Source organism: Cololabis saira, chromosome 14 (genome assembly GCF_033807715.1).
Source record: "Cololabis saira isolate AMF1-May2022 chromosome 14, fColSai1.1, whole genome shotgun sequence".
NCBI lineage: Eukaryota > Metazoa > Chordata > Actinopteri > Beloniformes > Belonidae > Cololabis > Cololabis saira.
The window spans coordinates 11,489,181-11,513,579 of record NC_084600.1 but is presented as its reverse complement, the minus strand read 5'-3'; the positions used below and the strand labels follow the sequence as shown (position 1 = coordinate 11,513,579).

The 24,399-nt window shown below is 41.9% G+C and overlaps 1 protein-coding gene across 1 annotated transcript in view; it reads left to right on the top strand.

The window, feature by feature from the left end:
* Positions 1-12,388: 12,388 nt before the first annotated feature.
* LOC133459580 (disks large homolog 4) overlaps positions 12,389-24,399 on the top strand; it is a 155,619-nt gene continuing 143,608 nt past the window's right edge. Inside the window, exon 1 of the mRNA XM_061739673.1 lies at positions 12,389-12,438. Within this exon, the coding sequence (XP_061595657.1) occupies positions 12,409-12,438 (30 nt within the window). The 5' untranslated portion in view covers positions 12,389-12,408. The remainder of the gene's footprint in view (positions 12,439-24,399) is intronic.

Here is a 24,399-nt window from a genome sequence, read left to right as displayed (position 1 = left end):
CGACATCCTATGTCAAACCATTGAAAGGTTATAGCAGAAAAAAGGGACAACCAATCAGAATAAGGGGCGGGGCTAATTCAGGCCAATAAAGGTCAAGGGCTCCATAAAGAATCTGATGACACCACCCACGACTCTCTATGTCAAACCATTCCAAAGTTATAGCAGAAAATCGGGACAACCAATCAGAAGAAGGGGCGGGGCTAATTAAGGCTAACGAAGCTTAAGGACTCATTACAGAGTCCCATGGCACCACCCACGACTTCCTATGTCAAACCATTGAAAAGTTATAGCAGAAAAAAGGGACAACCAATCAGAAGAAGGGGCGGGGCTAATTCAGGCCAATGAAGGTCAAGGGCTCCATAAAGAATCTTATGACACCACCCACGACTCTCTATGTCAAACCATTCCAAAGTTATAGCAGAAAATCGGGACAACCAATCAGAAGAAGGGGCGGGGCTAATTAAGGCTAACGAAGCTTAAGGACTCATTACAGAGTCCCATGGCACCACCCACGACTTCCTATGTCAAACCATTCAAAAGTTATAGCAGAAAAAAGGGACAACCAATCAGAAGAAGGGGCGGGGCTAATTCAGGCCAATGAAGGTCAAGGGCTCCATAAAGAATCTGATGACACCACCCACGACTCTCTATGTCAAACCATTCCAAAGTTATAGCAGAAAATCGGGACAACCAATCAGAAGAAGGGGCGGGGCTAATTAAGGCTAACGAAGATTAAGGACTCATTACAGAGTCCCATGGCACCACCCACGACTTCCTATGTCAAACCATTCAAAAGTTATAGCAGAAAAAAGGGACAACCAATCAGAAGAAGGGGCGGGGCTAATTCAGGCCAATGAAGGTCAAGGACTCATTACAGAGTCCCATGACACCACCCACGACTCTCTATGTCAAACCATTCAAAAGTTATGGCAGAGAAAAGTATTCTAGGGGGCGCTGTTGAGCCGTTAGGCCACGCCCATTAATGCAAGCCATGAAATATCAAATTTATCACCAGGCCTGGCTTGCATGCAAAATTTGGTGACTTTTGGAGAACTATCAAATATGGACCAATCAGATGAAGGGGGGGCGCGCCTTTTGGCGTCTAGCGTCGCCACGGTAACACTTTTGAAAGAGAAAAGTAATGCGCGTAGTCGCAGGATGGAGACGCACATTTTGATGTATAACACACTTGGGGAAACGTTACGGTTCGGGCTGAATTAACTGCCGAAGGAATGGCATAAATTTCGCCAAAATGACACGATTAATTCAAAATGGCCGACATCCTGTTCGGTTTCGGGCATGACCCCAAGAGACTTTTGTTTAAGTTGCGCCATGATACAGGTGTGTACCGATTTCCGTGCATGTACGTCTAACAGTATTGTGGGGCTTGAGGCACAAAGTTTTCAAGGGGGCGTTGTTGAGCCATTTTGCCACGCCCATTAATGCAAACCATTAAATACCAAATTTTTCGCCAGGCCTGGCTTGGGTGCAAGATTTGGTGCCTTTTGGGGAACTATCAAATATGGACCAATCACATGAAGGGGGGGTGCGCTTGTTGGCGTCTAGCGTCGCCACGGTAACACTTTGGAAAGAGAAAAGTAATGCGTGTAGTCGCAGGATGTAGACGCACATTTTGATGTATAACACATCTGGGTTCACGATACGGTTCGGGCTGAATTAATTCTCGAAGGAATGGCATATATTGCTCCAAAATTACGCGATTAATGCAGAATGTTCAAAATGGCCGACTTCCTGTTTGGTTTCGGCCATGGCGCCAAGAGACTTTTCTTTTAGTTGCGACATGATACAGGTGTGTACCGATTTTCGTTCATGTACGTCAAAGCGTATTATGGGGCTTGAGGCGCAAAGTTTTTTCTGTCTGAACCAAATAGATGAAGGGTGGGCACGCTTTTTGGCGTCTAGCGTCGCCACGGTAACGCTTTCGAAAGAGAAAAGTAATGCGTGGGGTCGGAGGATGGAGTCGCACATTTTGATGAATAACACACTTGGGGGAACGTTACGGTTCGGGCTGAATTAACTGCCGAAGGAAGGCATAAATTTCGCCAAAATGACACGATTAATTCAAAATGGCCGACTTCCTGTTCGGTTTCTCGACATGACGCCAAGAGACTTTTCTTTAAGTTGCGCCATGATACAGGTGTGTACCGATTTTCGTGCATGTACGTCAAACCGTATCGTGGGGCTTGAGGCACAAAGTTTTCAAGGGGGCGCTGTTGAGCCATTTTGCCACGCCCATTAATGCAAACTATTAAATATCAAATTTTTCGCCAGGCCTGACTTGCATGCAAAATTTGGTGACTTTTTGGGCACGTTTAGGGGGGCAAAAAGGCCTTCCTTTTGTCAGGAAAATAATAATAATAATTAAAGCTGCAAGCAGCGATGAACGGGCCCTCGCACTCACGGCCACCGCCCCCCATAAGCATATCAGGAACGACACCACCCACGACTTCCTATGTCAAACCATTCAAAAGTTATAGCAGAAAAAAGGGACAACCAATCAGAAGAAGGGGTGGGGCTAATTCAGGCCAATGAAGGTCAAGGACTCCATACATAATCTGATGACACCACCCACGACTCTCTATGTCAAACCATTCAAAAGTTATAGCAGAAAATCGGGACAACCAATCAGAAGAAGGGGCGGGGCTAATTAAGGCCAACGAAGCTTAAGGACTCATTACAGAGTCCCATGACACCACCCACGACTTCCTATGTCAAACCATTCAAAAGTTATAGCAGAAAAAAGGGACAACCAATCAGAAGAAGGGGCGGGGCTAATTCAGGCCAATGAAGGTCAAGGGCTCCATAAAGAATCTGATGACACCACCCACGACTCTCTATGTAAAACCATTCCAAAGTTATAGCAGAAAATCGGGACAACCAATCAGAAGAAGGGGCGGGGCTAATTAAGGCCAACTAAGCTTAAGGACTCATTACAGAGTCCCATGACACCACCCACAACTTCCTATGTCAAACCATTCAAAAGTTATGGCAGAGAAAAGTATTCTAGGGGGCGCTGTTGAGCCGTTAGGCCACGCCCATTAATGCAAACCATGAAATATCACATTTATCGCCAAGTCAGTCTTGCATGCAAAATTTGGTGACTTTTGGAGAACTATTAAATATGGACCAATCAGATTTCAAAATGGCCGACTTCCTGTTCGGCTTCGGCCATGGCTCCAAGAGACTTTTGTTTAAGTTGCGCCATGATACAGGAGTGTACCGATTTTCGTGCATGTACATCAAACCGTATTGTGGGGCTTGAGAGACAAAGTTTTCCGGGGGGCGCTGTTGAGCCATTTTGCCACGCCCATTAATGCAAACCATGAAATATCAAATTTATCGCCAGGCCTGGCTTGCGTGCCAAATTTGGTGCCTTTTGGGGAACTATCAAATATGGACCAATCAGATGAAGGGGGGGTGCGCTTGTTGGCGTCTAGCGTCGCCACGGTAACACTTTTGAAAGAGAAAAGTAATGCGTGTGGTCGCAGGATGGAGACGCACATTTTGATGTATAACACACCTGGGTGCACATTACGGTTCGGGCCGTATTAATTCTCGAAGGAATGGCATGTATTGCTCCAAAATTACGTGATTAATTCAGAATGTTCAAAATGGCCGACTTCCTGTTCGGTTTTGGCCATGGCACCAAGAGACTTTTCTTTAAGTTGCGACATGATAAAGAAGTGTACCAATTTTCGTTCATGTACGTCACACCGCATTGTGGGGCTTGAGGCACAAAGTTTTTTCTGCCTGAACCAATCAGATGAAGGGTGGGCGCGCTTTTTGGCGTCTAGCGTCGCCACGGTAACGCTTTTGAAAGAGAAAAGTAATGCGTGGTGTCGGAGGATGGAGACGCATATTTTGATGTATAACACACCTGGGTGCTCGTTACGGTTCGGGCCGTATTAACTGCCGAAGGAATGGCATGAATTTCGCCAAAATGACACGATTAATTCAAAATGGCCGACATCCTGTTCGGTTTTGGGCATGACTCCAAGAGACTTTTCTTTAAGTTGCGACATGATACAGGTGTGTACCGATTTTCGTGCATGTACGTCAAACCGTATCGTGGGGCTTGAGGCACAAAGTTTTCCGGGGGGCGCTGTTGAGCCATTTTGCCACGCCCATTAATGCAAACCATAAAATATCAAATTTTTCGCCAGGCCTGGTTTGCGTGCAAAATTTGGTGACTTTTTGGGCACGTTTAGGGGGGCAAAAAGGCCCTCCTTTCGTCAGAAAAATAATAATAATAATAATAACGCGAAGAATTCCTACAGATACAATAGGGCCTTCGCACTGAAGGTGCTCGGGCCCTAATAATAAAAATTCCTACAGATACAATAGGGCCTTCGCACTGAAGGTGCTCGGGCCCTAATAATAATAAAAATTCCTGCAAATACAATAGGGCCTTCGCTCTGAAGGTGCTCGGGCCCTAATTAAAGCTGCAAGCAGCGATGAACGGGCCCTCGCACTCACGGCCACCGCCCCCCATAAGCATATCAGAAATGACACCACCCACGACTTCCTATGTCAAACCATTCAAAAGTTATAGCAGAAAAAAGGGACAACCAATCAGAAGAAGGGGCGGGGCTAATTCAGGCCAATGAAGGTCAAGGACTCCATAAAGAATCTGATGACACCAGACACGACTCTCTATGTCAAACCATTCCAAAGTTATAGCAGAAAATCGGGACAACCAATCAGAAGAAGGGGCGGGGCTAATTAAGGCCAACGAAGCTCAAGGACTCCATACAGAATCTGATGACACCACCCACGACTCTCTATGTCAAACCATTCAAAAGTTATAGCAGAAAATCGGGACAACCAATCAGAAGAAGGGGCGGGGCTAATTAAGGCCAACGAAGCTCAAAGACTCCATACAGAGTCCCATGACACCACCCACAACTTCCTATGTCAAACCATTCAAAAGTTATGGCAGAGAAAAGTATTCTAGGGGGCGCTGTTGAGCCGTTAGGCCACGCCCATTAATGCAAACCATGAAATATCAAATTTATCGCCAAGTCTGTATTGCATGCCAAATTTGGTGACTTTTGGAGAACTATCAAATATGGACCAATCAGATTTCAAAATGGCCGACTTCCTGTTCGGTTTCGGCCATGGCTCCAAGAGACTTTTCTTTAAGTTGTGCCATGATACAGGTGTGTAGCGATTTTCGTGCATGTACGTCAAACCGTATTGTAGGGCTTGAGGCACAAAGTTTTCCGGGGGGCGCTGTTGAGCCATTTTGCCACGCCCATTAATGCAAACCATGAAATATCAAATTTATTGCCAGGCCTGGCTTGCATGCCAATTTTGGTGCCTTTTGGGGAACTATCAAATATGGACCAATCAGATGAAGGGGGGGCACACTTTTTGGCGTCTAGCGTCGCCACGGTAACACTTTTGAAAGAGAAGAGTAATGCGTGTAGTCGCAGGATGGAGACGCCCATTTTGATGTATAACACATCTGGGTTCACGATACGGTTCGGGCCGTATTAATTCTCGAAGGAATGGCATATATTGCTCCAAAATTACGTGATTAATTCAGAATGTTCAAAATGGCCGACTTCCTGTTCGGTTTCGGCCATGGCGCCAAGAGACTTTTCTTTAAGTTGCGACATGATACAGGTGTGTACCGATTTTCGTTCATGTACGTCACACCGTATTCTGGGGCTTGAGGCGCAAAGTTTTTTCGGTCTGAACCAACCAGATGAAGGGTGGGCGCGCTTTTTGGCGTCTAGCGTCGCCACGGTAACGCTTTTGAAAGAGAAAAGTAATGCGTGTTGTCGCAGGATGGAGACGCACATTTTGATGTATAACACACTTGGGGGCACGTTACGGTTCGGGCCGTATTAACTGCCGAAGGAATGGCATAAATTGCGCCAAAGTGACACGATTAATTCAAAATGGCCGACTTCCTGTTCGGTTTTGGGCATGACTCCAAGAGACTTTTCTTTAAGTTGCCCCATGATACAGGTGTGTCCCGATTTTCGTGCATGTACGACAAACCGTATCGTGGGGCTTGAGGCACAAAGTTTTCCGGGGGGCGCTGTTGAGCCATTTTGCCACTCCCATTAATGCAAACCATAAAATATCAAATTTTTCGCCAGGCCTGGTTTGCATGCAAAATTTGGTGACTTTTTGGGCACGTTTAGGGGGGTAAAAAGGCCTTCCTTTTGTCAGAAAAATAATAATAATAAAAAAAAAAAAAATAATACAAAGAATTCCTGCAAATACAATAGGGCCTTCGCACTGCAAGTGCTCGGGCCCTAATAATAAAAATTCCTGCAAATACAATAGGGCCTTCGCACTGCAAGTGCTCGGGCCCTAATAAAAATTCCTGCAAATACAATAGGGCCTTCGCACTGAAGGTGCTCGGGCCCTAATTAACGTCACTTACCGCTGACTCGTGTGCAGTTGCCGTGTCCGTGCTGTTGGTACTGATCCTTTTATGACGGTAAGTGTTGATGCAAAACCTAATTTTTACTGTCCCTCGTTGTTGAAAACGCCCAAGGTGAAGTGGTTAGCACACACGATACACCGCTTCGAAACAATGGCGGAGTTCTTGTTCCAGCTAGAGTTAGTTGTGGGCGTGGTTTCAGCAGCGGAGGCCAACCTATGGAAATCGCTCCCGTCATGACTCACGACGGGAGCAGAATCTGAACGGCTCGTTAAAGTCACATGACACTGGAAGGATCATCCGGGCGGCTACAGACACTGCAGAATTTGGTTTCTTTCCTCCTTCTCTGAGTTGCTGAGGGGAGACCACCATATATATGTTAAAGCAAGAAAAAACCTGTTTTTCATAATAGGTCCCCTTTAAGGAGTTCATGTTTAAATCAGATTGTTTGTAAATGGTCTGATAACCCTTTCCAGATTAATATGCAGCAATAATTACTTTCCTCTGACCATTTGCTCATGCTTTTACCTCTTGGCATTATGTTAAAACACACTTGAATGCTCCAGATCAGCAAACTGCCTGAATGCTCGCATTTTTCGAGCCCTGCATACCTGCTGATGATCTATTCATCAGGTCTAATGATTAGCGCCACATGGCTGCAGCATGGCAGCAGTGAGGGGTTCTCATTATTGTCTACATGATTTTTCTTTTTTTGTCTTCAGTTGCGTGAAATAAATAATGACAATATGAAAATAATTACATCTTGCGGTTTCTCTGAGGGTATATTTGCATAATACTAAGACCCAGTAACAGCATGTGATTGTTATTGTACTTTTAAACAAAAAATATGAGGAGGTAGCAACTTTTGCACATAACTGAATTATTTTTTTATTACCAAAAGAACATTAAATATGTACTCGTCATTAGTGTCTGTGTGAGGCGTGCTCTTTATCGAGGCAGTATGATGCAGACTATTTGAACTTGAATTAGAGATCAAAGTAGTTGTTAGTGTTTTGTGAATTAAATTATAGCGTACAGTAAACTGTCACCTTTAAAGTCTATTAAAGATAAACTTGGCTGTTTGAAACAAAAACATTTCCATAGAAACGTTTTCGTGCTTTTGTTGAGTCAATGAAAAAAATGGCTGTAAATCTTTGTTCCCTGATAACGACTCAAAATATGAACAAAAAATGGCTTAAATGTTATAATTGAACAATTGGAGAAGCAATACATTGTTTTCTAAAATACTTCCGTAGCTTTAATTAAATCTACATGGTCAGCATTTTTTAACAGTTAGGAGCGGTAATGTGCCAAAACGTTTTGAGCAGTGCAGAAGTCTAAATTAAGACTTCCATTTTCACCTTTGTTTAAGCCCAGCAGGTCTAGAGCTACGCTGCTGACAAACCTCAAAGCTTCCACACAAACACTAACATGCAGACGCGTCACACCACATCCACTAATGTTACATACTGTACATCAGCCACATTGCTGACCATCTGTCTGGGGATGCACAGAACTCCCAGAATACTGGCTGCAATCAGCCTGCTGAGGACGTCAACGTGTTATGTTGCAAATATAACCTGCAATGAGTTGGGTTTATTTCTGGAAAACGGCTGTCAAGAAAGAGAGCAGACAGGCCCAGCAAACAGCAGCTTCACAATGACGTAACCTGAACTATACCAAAAATATTGACACTTCCTCCAACAGTTAGTGAAGACACCCACGGGTATCTCCTGTCCCCCAACAACTCATGAATGTTCTCCATTTTTATATTTTTGCAGAGCATTTGATTATGCGTGGTAAAAGCTACGACGGAGTATTAGGGCCAAACTAAGAAAAAAAAAGAAGGAAATTTCGAAAATAAAGTCATAATAATATGAGAATAAAGTCGTAATATTACGAGAATAAAATCGTAATATTAAATATATTATAAATATATAAATATAACTTCACAAGATGCTCAATATTCAACATTTTAACACACTCTTCCTGTTAGAGTTCTCATAAGTTAACACTTTATTCTTGTAATATTACGACTTTATTCACATAAATTGCGACTTTATTCTCGTAATGTTACGACTTTGTTCTCGTAATATTACGACTTTATTCTCATAATATTACGACTTTATTCTCGTAATGTTACGAGTTTATTCTCGTAATATTACGACTTTATTCTCATAAATTACGACTTTATTCTCGTAATGTTACGACTTTATCCTCGTAATATTACGACTTTATTCTATTACGACTTTATTCTCGCAACATTATGACTTTATTCTCGTAATTTCCTTTTTTTTTGTCTAAGTTTGGCCCTAATACTCCATCGTAAAAAGCAAACTAGGTCTGTAGAAAAAAAAAAAAAAAAAAACACCCCAGAAAACAGATTCTGGGTCTACATCCCTCAATTTAACATTTTAGGTACATTTTTATTCAAACTCATGGTATCCCTGATGGGCAAATGATCAACCTCAATGGTATTCAAAGATACCACTCTTCTCTGTGTGTATAATTACCTAATTGAGAAACCATTTAACCAATTTAGTTACTTTAAAAAGGTAAAAGGAAGTTAAGTAAGTGACATAGTATGTGTTGCAGATAAATCAGGCCACTGATCACACAGCAGCCCCGTGATTTGGATGCTGTGCTTAGGGTTCAGCCTGTTTAAGTGACCAGTGCTTGTCCTTGGCCTACTTTTTGGTCAGCAGCACTCCAAAACACGGTGGTCGTTGAAGCAAAGCGGCACAGCAGGATGGAGACGGCATATTTATGGGTGAGCGCTTTTTCAAGTTTTATTAACGGACTATCATAATGGAGGTTTGTGTTCACCAGTGGAATTGCTCTCAGCATTTAAGCTCGTCCACAGGGAGAGGCTTTTCTCTCTGCTTCTTGTAGCATGATATATTTTTAACTGCATGTGCAACTATGTTCGTCTGAGCATGTGTGGGTGTTGTACAGGCAATGAAAGGTTGGTTGGTTTAAGATGTTTACTTTCTCTTCGTTTACATAATCAATATCTATTTTATAATTGATATAAAATAGATACACACACACTTTTCAACGTGTGCATGTAAAAAAGTAGGAGCTTTGAATATGTGAGCCCTTACCGAGTTCTGGTTGAAGAAAGGTGAGCAGGGATCTGTTTGCTCACTTGGCAGCAGAATTATATAATCTTGTATCCAAGGCAGCCATATTAAACTCAAACTCTGTGAGAAAACCCATGTGACGTACAGGACATGACTCAAACGTCAAAAAATCCCACCTTTTATGCATTAAACCTCCTCTTTACCACTTGCAGCTTAAAAGGTTTGTCAAAACTACCTGCTTATCTCACACACATGCTCACACGCCCATTAATTACTAATGACTTCACATTAACATGATGTGCTCCCAGTTTGCCACTAAAATATTTAAACAGGTATCACATGTTTTTGGAATCTGTGTGTGAAATACACAGTCACTGTGCTCACGCTCATGTCCTACCATTTTACAGTAAGTATTGATTGTGGGTTTGTGCGTGTGTTGCTGTTTCATTTTCTATGAATATGCTGGAAAAAGAAGCTGGAAAACTTATTAAAATAAGTCAGGCTGGGGCCACCACAAGGCTAGCTCTACATAAACAATTATCTAATTAACAGAAACGTCACATCATCACAGATATGTATAACTGAAATAATTATGATATTTGTAGGTGAGTTGTAAACAAGTTTATGCAAGCAAGACTAGTTTAAAACAATACATGATATGAGCTGTGAATATACATAATGATGGAAAGAAGAGTGACGGGTGGTACTACTGATAACTGGATTTCATAATCATATTTGACAAACACATTTTTATTCTGTTTTCTTTTACTTTTTTGTACTCTTTTTTAACATGCATGTTTGAAATAAAATCTTTAAATCAAAATCAAAAAAATATTTTGTCTAAAATGACCAAATATTCACAGTCTCGCACTAAATTTGTGAGATATCACATGTCCTGAATAAGCTTTGGTCACTTCAAAAATGATCTCAATATTTACAATTATACAAACAGACAAAAGCCCTCTCAACAAAGATTTATCAGAAAAAAAATATTTCCACATGCTATTGGCTTTAAATACTGTACATAAATCATAAAACTGTCAGGCGGTATTAAAATCTACAGGGAGTTATTAAATGTTATATGAGAAGGATGGGAAATATTAATTTAACTACTTCATCTGGAATCTCTGTCACATTAAACTTCTGTTTAGAATCCAATAAAAGAGTTTAAAACAAGAAAAAGAAAGCTGACAATGAGACGCATGAGTGTATTCTTGCAGTTGTTTCACTGTAAGTGGTTTAACTGAGGTTCTCCATCCTTGCTGGACACCGCTGAAGGCATACCTGTGAGTGTATTTGTAACTGTGACCATCTGTAGGATGTTGGCCATCTGTGATTGCCAGTACGGTTGCAACACGCTGTTCATTTCGATCAAAGTGTCTTCTCTTCACCCCGGGGAATGAATGTGTGTTCATCATTTAGAATTGCTTTATTGATGCACCATTGCTTCCTCATTGGCGGGAGCTGAGAAGTGAGGATGAGGCGGGGTGAGGGGTAGGTTGGTACAATTATAGATCTGACGATGTAAAAACACTAAAGCTCACATACCCCTTTACATATCTCCAAGTGGTACAGTCCAGTCTTAAAGGAAGAGTGTTCTTAGAGGAATGTACGTGATTATTACTATTTTAATAAAACTTAACCCAACAGTTGATATGGTGATGGAAAAATACCAGAAAACAAACCAATTCAGGACATTAACAGTTTGTGGAAGTTGCAATCATTTGCACATTAAATGGTAGGTTTAAAGTAATTGGTGAATACTTTTTCTTAAAAAAATTCAATTGTCTGTCACATTTCTGTGTGTGTAAATAAAAAAGAAGAGAAAAACCTATAAAAAAATCCATGCACACATACCTACACAAACACATCGTCAGGTATGTTAAACCAATGCCGATTCCTTACTCAGTTTTCAACAAAAAGGTTAGCCATATGACAACAAGCCTACGTATCGCCATGGCAACAACTGCAGCAATGCTAAGGCAACAGCTGCAGAGTGCTGGAACAAGCAGAAAAACCTTGATGCGATCTCACCCTCATGATTTCCTGTGTTTAATAAAAAAGACCTGTTTCATGGGATTTGGTCGTCTTTAAGACGCTCTTGCGGTGCTTCGTGTCTTCTTTTTCTGTGATGCATATGTAATTCACACTCTCCTCCTCAACACATTTTCTTTCGGTCTAATTCCTTCTGTCTTCACACACACACACACACACACACACACACACACACACACACACACACACACACACACACACACACACACACACACACACACACACACACACACTCACCCACTCCTTCTCCTCTCCTCTCTCCTTCACTGTCCCCTCCCTCAGTTTCTCCTCTCCATCCTCTGCCGTTTTGCTGTTTTGTTCTCTGTTTCTCTTTTCCCTCTGTTTCCACAGTGTGATCCCTGCTTTTTTGTTGTTAAACCCCACCACCTTTTTTTCTTTCCATCTCCATCCTCCCCTTCCACCACCGCCTCATATGCACCCCCGTCTTTTCTCCTCCATTTCATGCATCCCTTTTTTTTTTCTTCGTAAAAACAAAATAGAATCGGACACACTTTCACCTTCCCATCTCTTCCCCTCATACTAAATTCCGAGACCACCCTCTTTCCTTTCCTTTCCTTTCCTCACTCTTTTCTTTGCTCACTCTCTCTATTTCCCTGTGGCCCTCCCCCTCCCTTTTCATGTATCCCCCTCCCTCCAACCTCTCTTTCCCTCGCTGGTTCAGTTAGTCAAAGAAGAGATTCACGGAAGGAGAGAAAAAGGGGGGAAAGGCAGGACGAGAGTGAGAGCGCAGGAGTGGGGCAGGCTGGGGAGAGGGGTGTGGGGTCTCAGCCCTCTGTTGTGGGGGGTTGGGGGGGTTGAGATACATCCCAATATTTTGCTCCAAGTACCATGGACTGCCTCTGCATTGTGACTACAAAGGTAAGCCTGGATGTTGTTCCTTCCACAAGCTCTGTGTGTAGACAAGAGTGAGGGGTGCCACAACTGTAAGAAGCGATTGTTCTCTTAATTATACAAGCATGTCATCTAAATATGATTTTTTTTAAACTGTGTAACTTAAAATTTCCACCTTGGAGTTCTTTTTTGGGGGATTTGAACATGTAAGAGGAAGCAGGGGGAGCTGAGCTAACGGAGAGGTGTGTGTGGACTGAATACTCTGATATCTCCCTCCTATGACCCTCTCTCCCACTCTTCTCTGCATCTTCCACTCTCTGTCATGCGTTGTGAGTGTATAAACAGGGGCTGGCTGACCTGTGTGGATGTAGTAAAAGCGGGCGAGAGCTGGCGTTTGGGTTCCCTGTGCAGGGCTTTGTGACATGACAGGGTTGCAGAATCAGCCGGGAGAGAGCATGACATCCTGCATGCTAATAAATCCTCTTTTTTTTTCCAACCACTATTTGTTAACCTTGTCTGTAAGTACACAAGGAAGAGTTATGCACAGATCTCAGCCTCAATGCGTGATATCACACACATGTGCTCCGTGTCAGCAGTCTGTTCCACAGAGGCAGAGCCTGGACAGGAAATTGGCTAATGATTATAAAATAATTGAAAAAATGAAAAAAACTGCTTGAGCGGAGAGTGACACCTGGCGCACTCCGGGGTCATACTCTTTGTTCCGGGGCACGGACAATCCTTTCTGGAACTTCAAATATCCCGGGAAACACGCGCAATTCACACACAGGTTCGAAAGCAGGTGAATCATATTAGCACCTGAGCCTGGATGCTGTTTCTTGCAGGAAGTGATGTCAAAAAGCAACACATACAATTGCACAGTGAGTTTTACAGCTGTGTGAAGGTAGTGATAGTCAGGATTGCTTATTTGTATGTATTTTCTGCTTCTACAGACATGTTCAGTTGTTGCTTTGGAACGATTCACATACATCTGAGCTAATTTGGCTGCATGAGTGAGTGTGAGTGTGTGTGGTTGTTTTGTGTATATATGTGGCCCGGCGATGGACTGGCGACCCTTTCCACGGTGAACCCCTGCTTTTGGCCAGAAGAGAGCTGGGATAGGCTCCAGCAGGCCGCGGTGAACCCTCAGCAGGAATGAGCGGCTATAGATAATGGATGAATGGATGTGCTTAACTGTGGCACATCATTCATTTGCTTATCAAGCTCTCTGTTTCCGTGGCAACAGAGATTATTTGGTCAGTTAAAAAAAGATAAATAGGTGCCGTCAGATCAGGTGGGAGAGACACTGCAAAGCTTTATAATATAGTCCATTTAATGCATTTATGTTACATAAATATATGACGTTACATAAATATATGATTCCACACGTTTTAACTTTTGTTACCTAACACCGTCCAGTGTGACAAGTTCTTTCTGAATAAAAAAAGAATATTGCAAGGTGTCTGTCTGTACATCTTGACCACTAGCCCTTCGGGCTTCCTTCTCTACTTGAGTGTGACTCACCGATTTAGCTTGAAAGAAGGGGACAAAGGCAAGAAAAGGAAAACATTGTGTACTGAAGATCACATTTGGTAACAATGGATATTTCATCAACTTGTTCTAGACTCCTGCATCTCTGAAAGTGAGAAGACTTACTGTAAAGCTGGCACAGAGAAACACAGTTTTGCCAGGAACTTGTGAGACAGATGGTCAGTTTCTAATAGGGAGCGTTACTGTAAAAAGAGTGCGTTCAGGAATGGACTGACTAATCGTCTTTGGTCATTTGGCCATTATTATGGGTGGTTACATTTTGTGTGCAGTGGTTGCATGTAACATGGAGAAGTGGAGATTCAGATGCACCAGTCAATGTGAATCAGATGGGACTAGTCATTTATGGTGTATTCCTTTAAATGTTAGTTATCAAAATTTAATGGGGGCTGGCTGCATTGCAGGTGAGGAGCGTGGCTTCCCATCATGTAGCGGATGATGGGTGAGCAGCTCCCTGAGTGAGTTATTGTCTCGCACCCACATACTCTATAACAGGTTATGTGAACAATGCTGCTTCCCTGTGGAGGTCCGTCCACAAAGTTTCACTGTGTGGGTGATGTTACAGTGAACCGGGGAGTGACACATAAATTAAAGCCTTGCTGTGCTACGAGCTGATTTAGGTACATGTGATAGCGATACAATGGAAAGTATCCTGCTGTCTTTGAGACTTAAACGGCATCCCTACTCAGTTATCATGGTTTACAAGTTTACAAGTTTTCAGTCAGGTGTTAACAAAGCTTTTGAAGAAACTGAAAACATATTTAAAGTGAAAAATGCTAGTTTCCCATCCTTGAGGTAAATTTGTAAATGTATTTCTCTGTCCTTCATAATTAGGGCCCGAGCACTGACAGTGCGAAGGCCATATTGTATCTGTAAGAATTTTCCTTCTTCCGACGAAATGAGGGCCTTTTTTCCCCCTAAACGTGCCCCAAAAGTCACCAAATTTTGCATGCAAGCCAGGCCTGGCGAAACATTTGATATTTAATTGTTTGCATTAATGGGTGTGGCCTAATTGCTCAACAGCGCCTCCTAGAAGATTTTGTGCCTCAAGCCCCACCACACGGTTTGATTTACATGCACGAAAATCGGTACACACCTGTATCATGTTGCAACTTAAAGAAAAGTCTCTTGGCGCCATAACCAAAACCGAACAGGAAGTCGGCCATTTTGAATTAATCATGTAATTTTGGCGCAATTTATGCCATTTCTTCAGCCGCTTCTTCGCCCGAACCGTAATGTGCACCCAAGTGTGTTATACATCAAAATGTGCGTCTTGATTCTGTGACGATGCGCATTACTTTTCTCAGTCAAAAGCGTTACCGTAGCAACGATAGACGCCAAAAAGCACGCCCCCCCTTCATCTGATTGGTCCATAAAGAAAAAAACTTCGTACCTCAAGCCCCACAATACGGTTTGACGTACATCCACGAAAATCGGTACACACCTGTATCATGTCGCAACTTAAGGCAAGGCAAGGCAAGGCAAATTTATTTGTATAGCACAATTCAACACAAGGTAATTCAAAGTGCTTTACATTGACATTAAAAGCGGCAAGACATAATTAGACAGTAAACAATTTGACATAATTAGACAGTAAATAACACATATGATTGAATAAGATGATAAGAAAAGAAGTAAAATAATAAAAAGCACAATCTGTTAAAAATAAGGGCAGTAGAATACAGCAGGTAAGTTTAATTTAAGAGTACGCTTGAGTAAACAGTAATGTTTTTAACCCTGATTTAAAGGAGCTGACAGTTGGAGCAGACCTCAGGTCTACAGGAAGTTTGTTCCACCGGTGAGGAGCAGAATAACTGAACGCTGCCTCACCTTGCTTGGTTCTGGTTCTCGGGACACACAACAAACCAGATCCAGAAGACCTAAGGGGTCTGGGAGCTTCATAGGGAACTAACAGATCAACCATGTATTTTGGTCCAAGACCATTCAGTGCTTTGTAGACCAGCAGTAAGATTTTAAACTCTATCCTTTGACTCACTGGAAGCCAGTGTAGTGATTTCATGACCGGTGTAATATGGTCCAGTTTCCTGGTGTTTGTAAGGACTCTGGCGGCAGCGTTCTGGATCAGCTGCAGCTGCCTGATAGATTTCTTGTTAAGGCTTGTAAAGATGCCATTGCAATAATCCAACCTACTGAAAATGAATGCATGAATAAGTTTTTCCATGTCTTGTTTAGACAGAATCCCCTTAATTCTAGCAATGTTTTTTAGGTGGTAATAGGCAGATTTAGTGATAAACTTTAGATGGCTGTTGAAGTTCAGGTCTGAGTCAATAATTACACCAAGATTTCTGGCTTGATTTGTAGCTGTCAATGACATGGAGCCAAGGTTAGCGCTGATCTTTTCCCTTTCATTTTTAGGGCCAAAAATTATCACCTCTGTCTTTTCTGCATTTAGCTGGAGAAAATTCTGGCACATCCACTCATTGATTTGGTGAATACAGTTACTCAATGAGATCAGGGGGCTGTAGTCATGTGGTGACACTGAAATATAGAGCTGTGTGTCATCGGCATAAGTATGGTAGGAAATGTTGTGATGTTCCATAATCTGAGCTAGGGGTAGCATATAGATGTTGAATAGAAGCGGTCCGAGAATAGACCCTTGAGGAACCCCACATGTGATCTTGGTTCTCTTAGACTCATGGTTTCCTATTGACACAAAGAAGGCCCTATCTTGTAAGTAAGATTTAAACCATTGAAGCACAGTGCCGGTAAGTCCCACCCACTTTTCCAGTCTGCTAAGAAGAATGTTATGATCAACTGTGTCGAATGCAGCACTCAGATCCAGTAATACCAGAACAGAGGATTTGCCTGCATCATTATTCAGATGAATATCATTTAGGACTTTGATGAGTACAGTCTTAAAGAAAAGTCTCTTGGCGCCATGGCCGAAACCAAACAGGAAGTCGGCCATTTTGAATTAATCGTGTAATTTTGGCGCAATTTATGCCATTTCTTCGCCCGAACCGTAACGTGCACCCAGGTGTGTTACACATCAAAATGTGCGTCTCGATCCTGCGACGATGCGCATTACTTTTCTCAGTCAAAAGCGTTACCGTGGCGACGCTAGACGCCAAAAAGCACGCCCCCCCTTCATCAAATTGGTCCATATTTGATAGTTCCTACTTTCTGCCATAACTTTTGAATGGTTTGACATAAAGAGTCGTCGGTGGTGTCATCGGACTCGCTTTTGAGTCCTTGACCTTCATTGGCCTGAATTAGCCCCGCCCCTTCTTCTGATTGGTCGATATCTGATAGTTCCTACTTTCTGCCATAACTTTTGAATGGTTTGACATAGAGAGTCGTGGGTGGTGTCATCCGCTAAATGTCCAGGAACTAAGACATCTACATGCAAGTCACACAAGCTTCCACTGCCGCACACCTGAACGTGCACAAGGCTGCGAGGGCCGGTTCATCGCTGCTTGCAGCTTTAATTTCCTGTTATTCCTTCATTTGAAAACATTTGGGAAAACATTATGCAAGATGGTTGTCAGTCTTAGAAGCTACTAAAATAAACTTGTTAACATTGTCTTTCTTTTGTCTTATTTGTCTGTTTTAAAGAATCCTGCCATTTGAAAATCAGATTTTATTCAACATGCATGCCAAAAACCCTCCAACAAAGATTTTTGTTTCGGTCATCGTTTTGTGTCTACAGTAGCAGGGGTTCCACCAACTGCACAACAGGAATCCTCATTGTATCAATTCTTAACAAGAGATAGATCCTCCTGAGTGTTGAATTGGACTTTTTAAAAGCTTACGTAATCTTTTTCTCCTTCCTACACTAAAATCTCAGAAAGAAATAAGCAATACATTGCAATATTAAATACCACACAAGAGTGTTGTTACATAACACAAAGGATTAGAATAATAGGGCATATTAGCGTTAAGAGCTGTCACAAGATTTATATTTGATTGTGACAATTTGATTGTTTTTGACAAAGCCTTTTCCTCCCCCACATGAAAAAACGATGCAGAAAGAACAAATATGGAGAGCTAATTTTAGTTCAATTTCAGAGGAAATTGTTGTAATAAAAGCATGTCCTCCTGAGTGTAAAGGGAAAGCATACAGTACATTTCTGCTCTGCTGAGCTAGTCTTACACTCCTTTGATTATCACTCCTCTCCCTGTTGCCATCCTCGCTCCACTCCTCTCCTCTCACATTTCCAATTGCTGCAGTTTTTCCATCTTTCTAGCCCCGTTACCTCAGTAATCCTTCAATCGGTCCTCTCTTCCAGCTTCATCTCTGCTCTATCTCCTTTCACTTCTTTTCCCTTTCAGCCCACTCTCATCTTTCTTGCCGTCCACTCTGTAGCTTTACCTCCTGCCCTCGTCCTCAGCACTGTTGAGGCAACTCCTGTTAGTGCTTCTTCAAATGAATTATACATTCAACAAGATGTAGTCCTAAAGTCAGCAGCCCTGTGCTCACATAACCGGCTTCATTTACGGTTGCCTCCTTCAACATAAATATGCTTCTCTCCTGGAAGAATTTCATTGCTCACATTTGCTATCTTTTTCTGCTGACAGCTGATTTTACGATTTAATGTGTATAAATATGTATTTCTCCCACAAATATGTTATTGTGTTAATACAAATAGGTGAAGATTCTTGTGAATGCAGCATCGTACTATAGCAGTGAGACTTTCGAACATGGAGCTTGTTCAACTCTGTGTGACAAAGCGTACAGCCTGCTGTGCGTTCGGATTAGTGATCCAGGGGAGAGCTCAAATGATCTCCACTCAAGGGCACGGGCTTCCATCAGGCCTTTATGCAGCCACAGAGACACTGATCCTGCCAAGTTACTCTCAGGGCACCAAGAGGGAAGCAGGGTTCACCCCCATGCAAGTCTGACACAGCTCCTCAATAACAGGTGCCCGTATGCCCACACTGAAAAAAATTAATCTAAGCGCATGTAAATATAACATATTTAAATCTGTGATATTAACAATTCAGTTTGTTGCTTTACATGAATACATCTAGTTTTGAACTTAATCTGCATTTGTTTTAAAAACAAGACATTGTGCATTTTTTCCTTAACAAGTAGTATTTATGTAAAATGTACTTTTCCTTTAACAATTGTAATCTATTGGGCAGATTGACCACCGTTTAGATGAAAAATGCTTTATTTGTTTAAATAGAACACCACAAATTAAGGCAACTTTTTCGCATTGAGATTTTTATGTAGATCAAGAAAGACTAGTCTTTGTATAAACTACTTCATTTTTAGTATGTACAAAATTAATTTGCAAGTAAAGTCAACTTAATTTTTGCAAGTAAAGTCAACTTCATTTTTTTTTCTTTTTTCCTTTTTTTTCTTTTTTTCCTTTTTTCTTTTTTTTCCTCTTTTTTTCTTATTTTTTTCTCATTTTTTCCTTTTTTTCTTCTTTTTTCTTTTTTTTCTTTTTAAAGTGAGTTTAATTTTGATAAATAAAGTAAACTTAACACAATTAAGTTGACTGTACTTGCAAAATGTATTATTTACATACAAAAAATTAAGTAGTTTACACAAAGACTAGTCTTTCTTGATCTACATAATAATCTCATGCAAAAAGTTGCCTTCATTTTTTTAAGTAGATCAAGCACAATATTTGTATCAGTGCAGGGAAACCAAACTCTGATTGGACAGGTGGAAATTCTCATTCAGAGCTTCATTTGGGCCAGTGAATACAGATAAGATGCATTAATTTATTTTCCATTATTCAAAACTGCGTTGCTGTTGTTATCCAATCACAAGCCATTCAGATTATTTGCACCAAGTCTGTCTGACTTTGTTCACGACTTATGTATCAATCAGTCGGTTCATTTCAAGATATGCTATTTATCCCAAAAACACAGTGCATTTTAAATCATCTTCCAACCACATAAGTTAAGTTAAAGTTCATGGAAAAAAAAAAAGCTCATTAAGAAAAACAGAAAGAAATACACCCCCGGCCACTTTATTAGGTACACCTTGCTAGTACCGGGTTGGACCCCCTTTTGCCTTCAGAACTGCTTTAATCCTTTGTGGCATTGATTCAACAAGGTTCTAGAAACCTTCCTCAGAGAGTTTTGTCCATATGTAAAGGATAATGCCCGACGAGGTGTGCATTATCATAAATATATGGACGACGCGGGGGCGTAAACTTGTTTGCCTCCACGAAGTCCATATATTTATGTTAATGTCCACCTCGAAGGGCATTATCTCGCTTATACCATGGTCACTTACCAAAAAACATAGATATTAAATCAGTTATTCATGCTTTAATGTGTTTTCAGTTGAAATCATTCGTTTTATAACAAGCCAAAGCTGAGGCTAAGGCTGAGCGACTATATAATCTCTCGTCTGCAGCCGTTGCAACCTGGTAAGTTACAAAGTTTTTTAACAAGCCATAACTCAGTTTCCTTGGTAACACCTGAGGGTCTGACTAATACCTGGAACAATCACTACCGTCCCATAAGGTCCTTATGCAATGGACACAGTGTTGATTCTACAGTAACTAGGACGGACCTGAGATACGACTTAGCAACGGGAGATATTCTAGTCCGCTCAGCTCCGCTCGCCTATTTTCTTTTCTCTCCTCTTCTGCACCCCAGTCATCAAAATTGTTAAATTCACCAAATAAATTAAAAGAAATTACAAAATCACTCATGTCGCCGTCCTGCGGTATAGCCGGCTCTTCTTCTCTGAATCTCCGTTGCCGTGGTTACCACCTGGCAGCTGATCCAGCGCAATGATATTAAAGTTGTCAGGGAATTTGACCAAACTTGTTTTCTAGGTGATTATCACTTTTAATGTACACCTGCCAGCCAATCAGAATCCAGTATTCACACAGACCGTGGTGTAATGAGATGAAGCATCAAGCAGTTGCTGCAGGTTTGTCGGCTGCACGTCATGATGCTAATCTCCTGTTCCACCACATCCCAAAGATGCTCTATTGGATGGACATTTGAGTACATTTGAGAACTCATTGTTATGTTCCAGAAACCAGTCTGAGATGATTCTTTATGACCTGTTATCCTGCTGGAAGTAGCATCAGAAGATGGTCCACTGTGGTCATAAAGGGATGGACATGGTCAGCAGCAACACTCAGGTAGCTGTGGCGTTGACACGATGCTCAGTTGGTACTAATGGGTCCAAAGTGTTCCAGGAAAATACCCCCCATACCATGACACCCCCACCACCAGCCTGAACCGCTGATACGAGGCAGGATGGATCCATGCTTTCATGTTGTTGACGCCAGATTCTGACCCCACCATCCGAATGTGGCAGCAGAAATGGAGACGCATCAGACCAGGCAACGTTTTTCCTTCTTCTGTTGTCCAGTTCTGGTGAGCCTGTGTGAATCGTAGCCTCAGTTTCCTGTTGTAAGCTGACAGGAGTGACCCGGTGTGGTCTTCTGCTGCTGAGGCCCATCACCCTCAAGGTTGGGTGTGTTGTGGTTCAGAGATGCTCTTCTGCACCTCGGTTGTAACCAGTGGTTATTTGAGTTACTGCTGCCTTTCTATCAGCTCCAACCAGTCTAGCCGTTCTCCTCTGACCTCCAGCATCAACAAGGCATTTGCCCCCACAGAACTGCTGCTCACTGGATATTTTCTCTTTTTCAGACTGTTCTCTGTAAACCCTAGAGATGGTTGTGGGTTAAAATCCCAGTAGATCAGCAGTTTCTGAAATTGTCAACAACAACCATGCCACGTTCAAAGTCACTGAAATCCCCTTTCCTCTTCATTCTGACGCTGGTTTGAACCGCAGCAGATCGTCTTGACCATCGGTGCGTCCGAAATACCATACTAAAAAGTATATACTAAAAAGTATACTTAGGTTCGGCACACTTTTGAGTAAATATCAGTAGTGTGCATTAATTCGGATGTACTATTAAGAGCGCACACGTCACATCCTGTGTGTGACGTGTCACAGCAGCAGTAGCAGCACTGTGCTCCGCTCTTTCCCGTTTATTCTCGCCGAAACAAGATGACATTATATAATATTATTATATACAAATATTATAATATTAATATTATATAATAATATTATTATACCGTATTTTCCGTACTATAAGGCGCACCTAAAAGCCTTTAACTTTCTCAAAAACTGGCAGTGCGCCTTATATATGATCATTAATCATATAATAATTTTTGTTACTGTAGTGAGGGGGATTGTGGGTAATGTAGTTGGCGCTAAAAACATCAGGAATCGTCACAGACGTTCAAGACAACAGCAACGACGCTGACTCGCATAATGGCGACTTTGACGGGACGGAGCAAAGCTGGTTTTTATTTTGTTAATAAAGTTTGACATACGGTACTTTTCTTCTTGTTTTTTTTTTTTTTTTTTGCATTTTCTGTAGGATTTTGTAGCATTTCCTGTAGCGCAGCTCCATCAGGTAGATACGTAACTCAACCCCAGCCACTATAGTACGGTATTTTACCATATATTTAGTGCGCCTTATATATGAAGGGTGTTTTAAGAGAGGCCATTTATTGAAGGTGCGCCTTATAGTGTGGAAAATACGGTACTTAATATTATACTTATGACATATACGTATCACTTAGCAACCAAACGCTGCTGCATTGCATTGTGGGAAGTTTCTGCTCGGCTAGTGTCCATCAATCCACACTAAAAAAATTCTCCGGAATGAGTATGGATAGAGCTACTATTGAGTACGTTCTAATGTTTCGGACACACTAAAAAATCTCGCATACTCATGTTGCATACTCATTAGTGTGGAAGTATGCGGTTTCGGACGCAGCCCATGTCTACATGCCTACATGCATTGAGTTGCTGCCATGTGATTGGCTGATTAGACATTTGCATTAACGAGTAGTTTGACAGGTGTACCTAATAAAGTTGCCTGTAAGCGTAAATGCTGATAAAGCAGTGGAGCATAGCAACAAAACAGAACAACAAAGAGCATTACAACAGTAGTGTAGAAATGTTCCCCTGGTTCCACATCCTGTTACTGGATCCACATCTTTATCATGTTGGTGCTTGGTGGCAGTGGGTGGAGTCTGTATCTTTCTATAACGTTCCTGCTGGGAAACAGAACCAAAGACGTTGCTGTGAGTGCAGGACACCTATACACAAAACATAATTGAAGAAAAGGGGCAAAAATGCAACAAAAGTGTGTCCACAGTCCCCCAGGTGTATACATTTCTGAACCCAACCATTTGTGAACTGAAAATGAGCGTCTAAGGGGTTTTAATTGCATAACTGTTCAGCTGTAAAGGTACTGACATCACATAGAAGACATAATTATTGGGAAGCATCAGGGGACATAAGGCTTTGAGGGCTGGGGATCCCTTCTTCTTTTGGAGTTTTGTAAGGATCAAGGCTTCCAATAATGTTCATCGGTAGTGTTTCAAAGAAGCTTGTTTTGTACAATCCATTTGCTTTTAAAGTTCCGTTATGTTTATCTAGACTCCCTTAAACAAGTTTAGTATGAGCATCACAAATAAAAGCATAGCATGTTGTTGTTCTTGTCGCGAGCATTACAACATGGCTGCACCTTCCAACAACTAGCACTATGATGTCCATTACCAATCTCTAGAAATGCTCGTCACTCTGCAATGTCATTAAGACATTAAATTGTTTTAACATTGAGTGCGTTTACATGTGAAGTTAAATTCCTCTTTAATTCAGAATTAAAATTAAATCCGATTTAAAATGAGTAAAAATTACCATGTAAGCACCTAATTTCGAATGAAAATGGCCATTCTGAATTAAACTTAATTCCAAAGTAAGTGGCTGGTTTATTCCGATTTTAAATCCGAATAGAATAATTCCGAAATCATGTATACACTCATTCCGCTTTAATTCCGGTCTTTCTGCGCTGCTCGTTCCCTTGTACGTCTCTCGCCGTGACGCTTATATTCCGCGCTGGGCTTGTTTTCAAAAACAACGTTTCAAGATGGCAGCAGCAGTAAACGGTGGTCAAGAGACCATTTATTTAATAAATAGCTTGGAGGACCTGGAAATAATTAAAAGAACAGATGGCAGGAAACATAAAATTGACTGTTTAAAGTGGGGGGAATATCACAGCGCTGCTAGAGAGCTTTGCTTTTATGGTTTGCCTCTGATATTGAAAATAATAATCACGGTGGTGCAGCCGTCTCACTCACTGCAAGAAGGTCCTGGGTTCGATTCCCGCCGGGGACGATGTGGGCGCTGAAGTGCGTGTTAGTTCCCCCATGACTTCAGTGTCCACACCCTGGGTGGGGTTGGTGAAAGGATCTTTCTGTGTGGAGTTTGCATGTTCTCCCCGTGTTCCCTTGGGTAGCTAATGTGAGCTACCCTCACAAAAACATGCAGCAGTCCTGGGCTCTACTGCCCCCTCTGGCCAACCGGGGCGCCAGATGGGGTGGGGAGGATCCGGCCGGAATAACGTGATCCTTCCACGCGCTACGTCCGGCCGGAGAAGCCCCACCCTGTCTGGTGAAAAGATGCGGCCTGCTCAC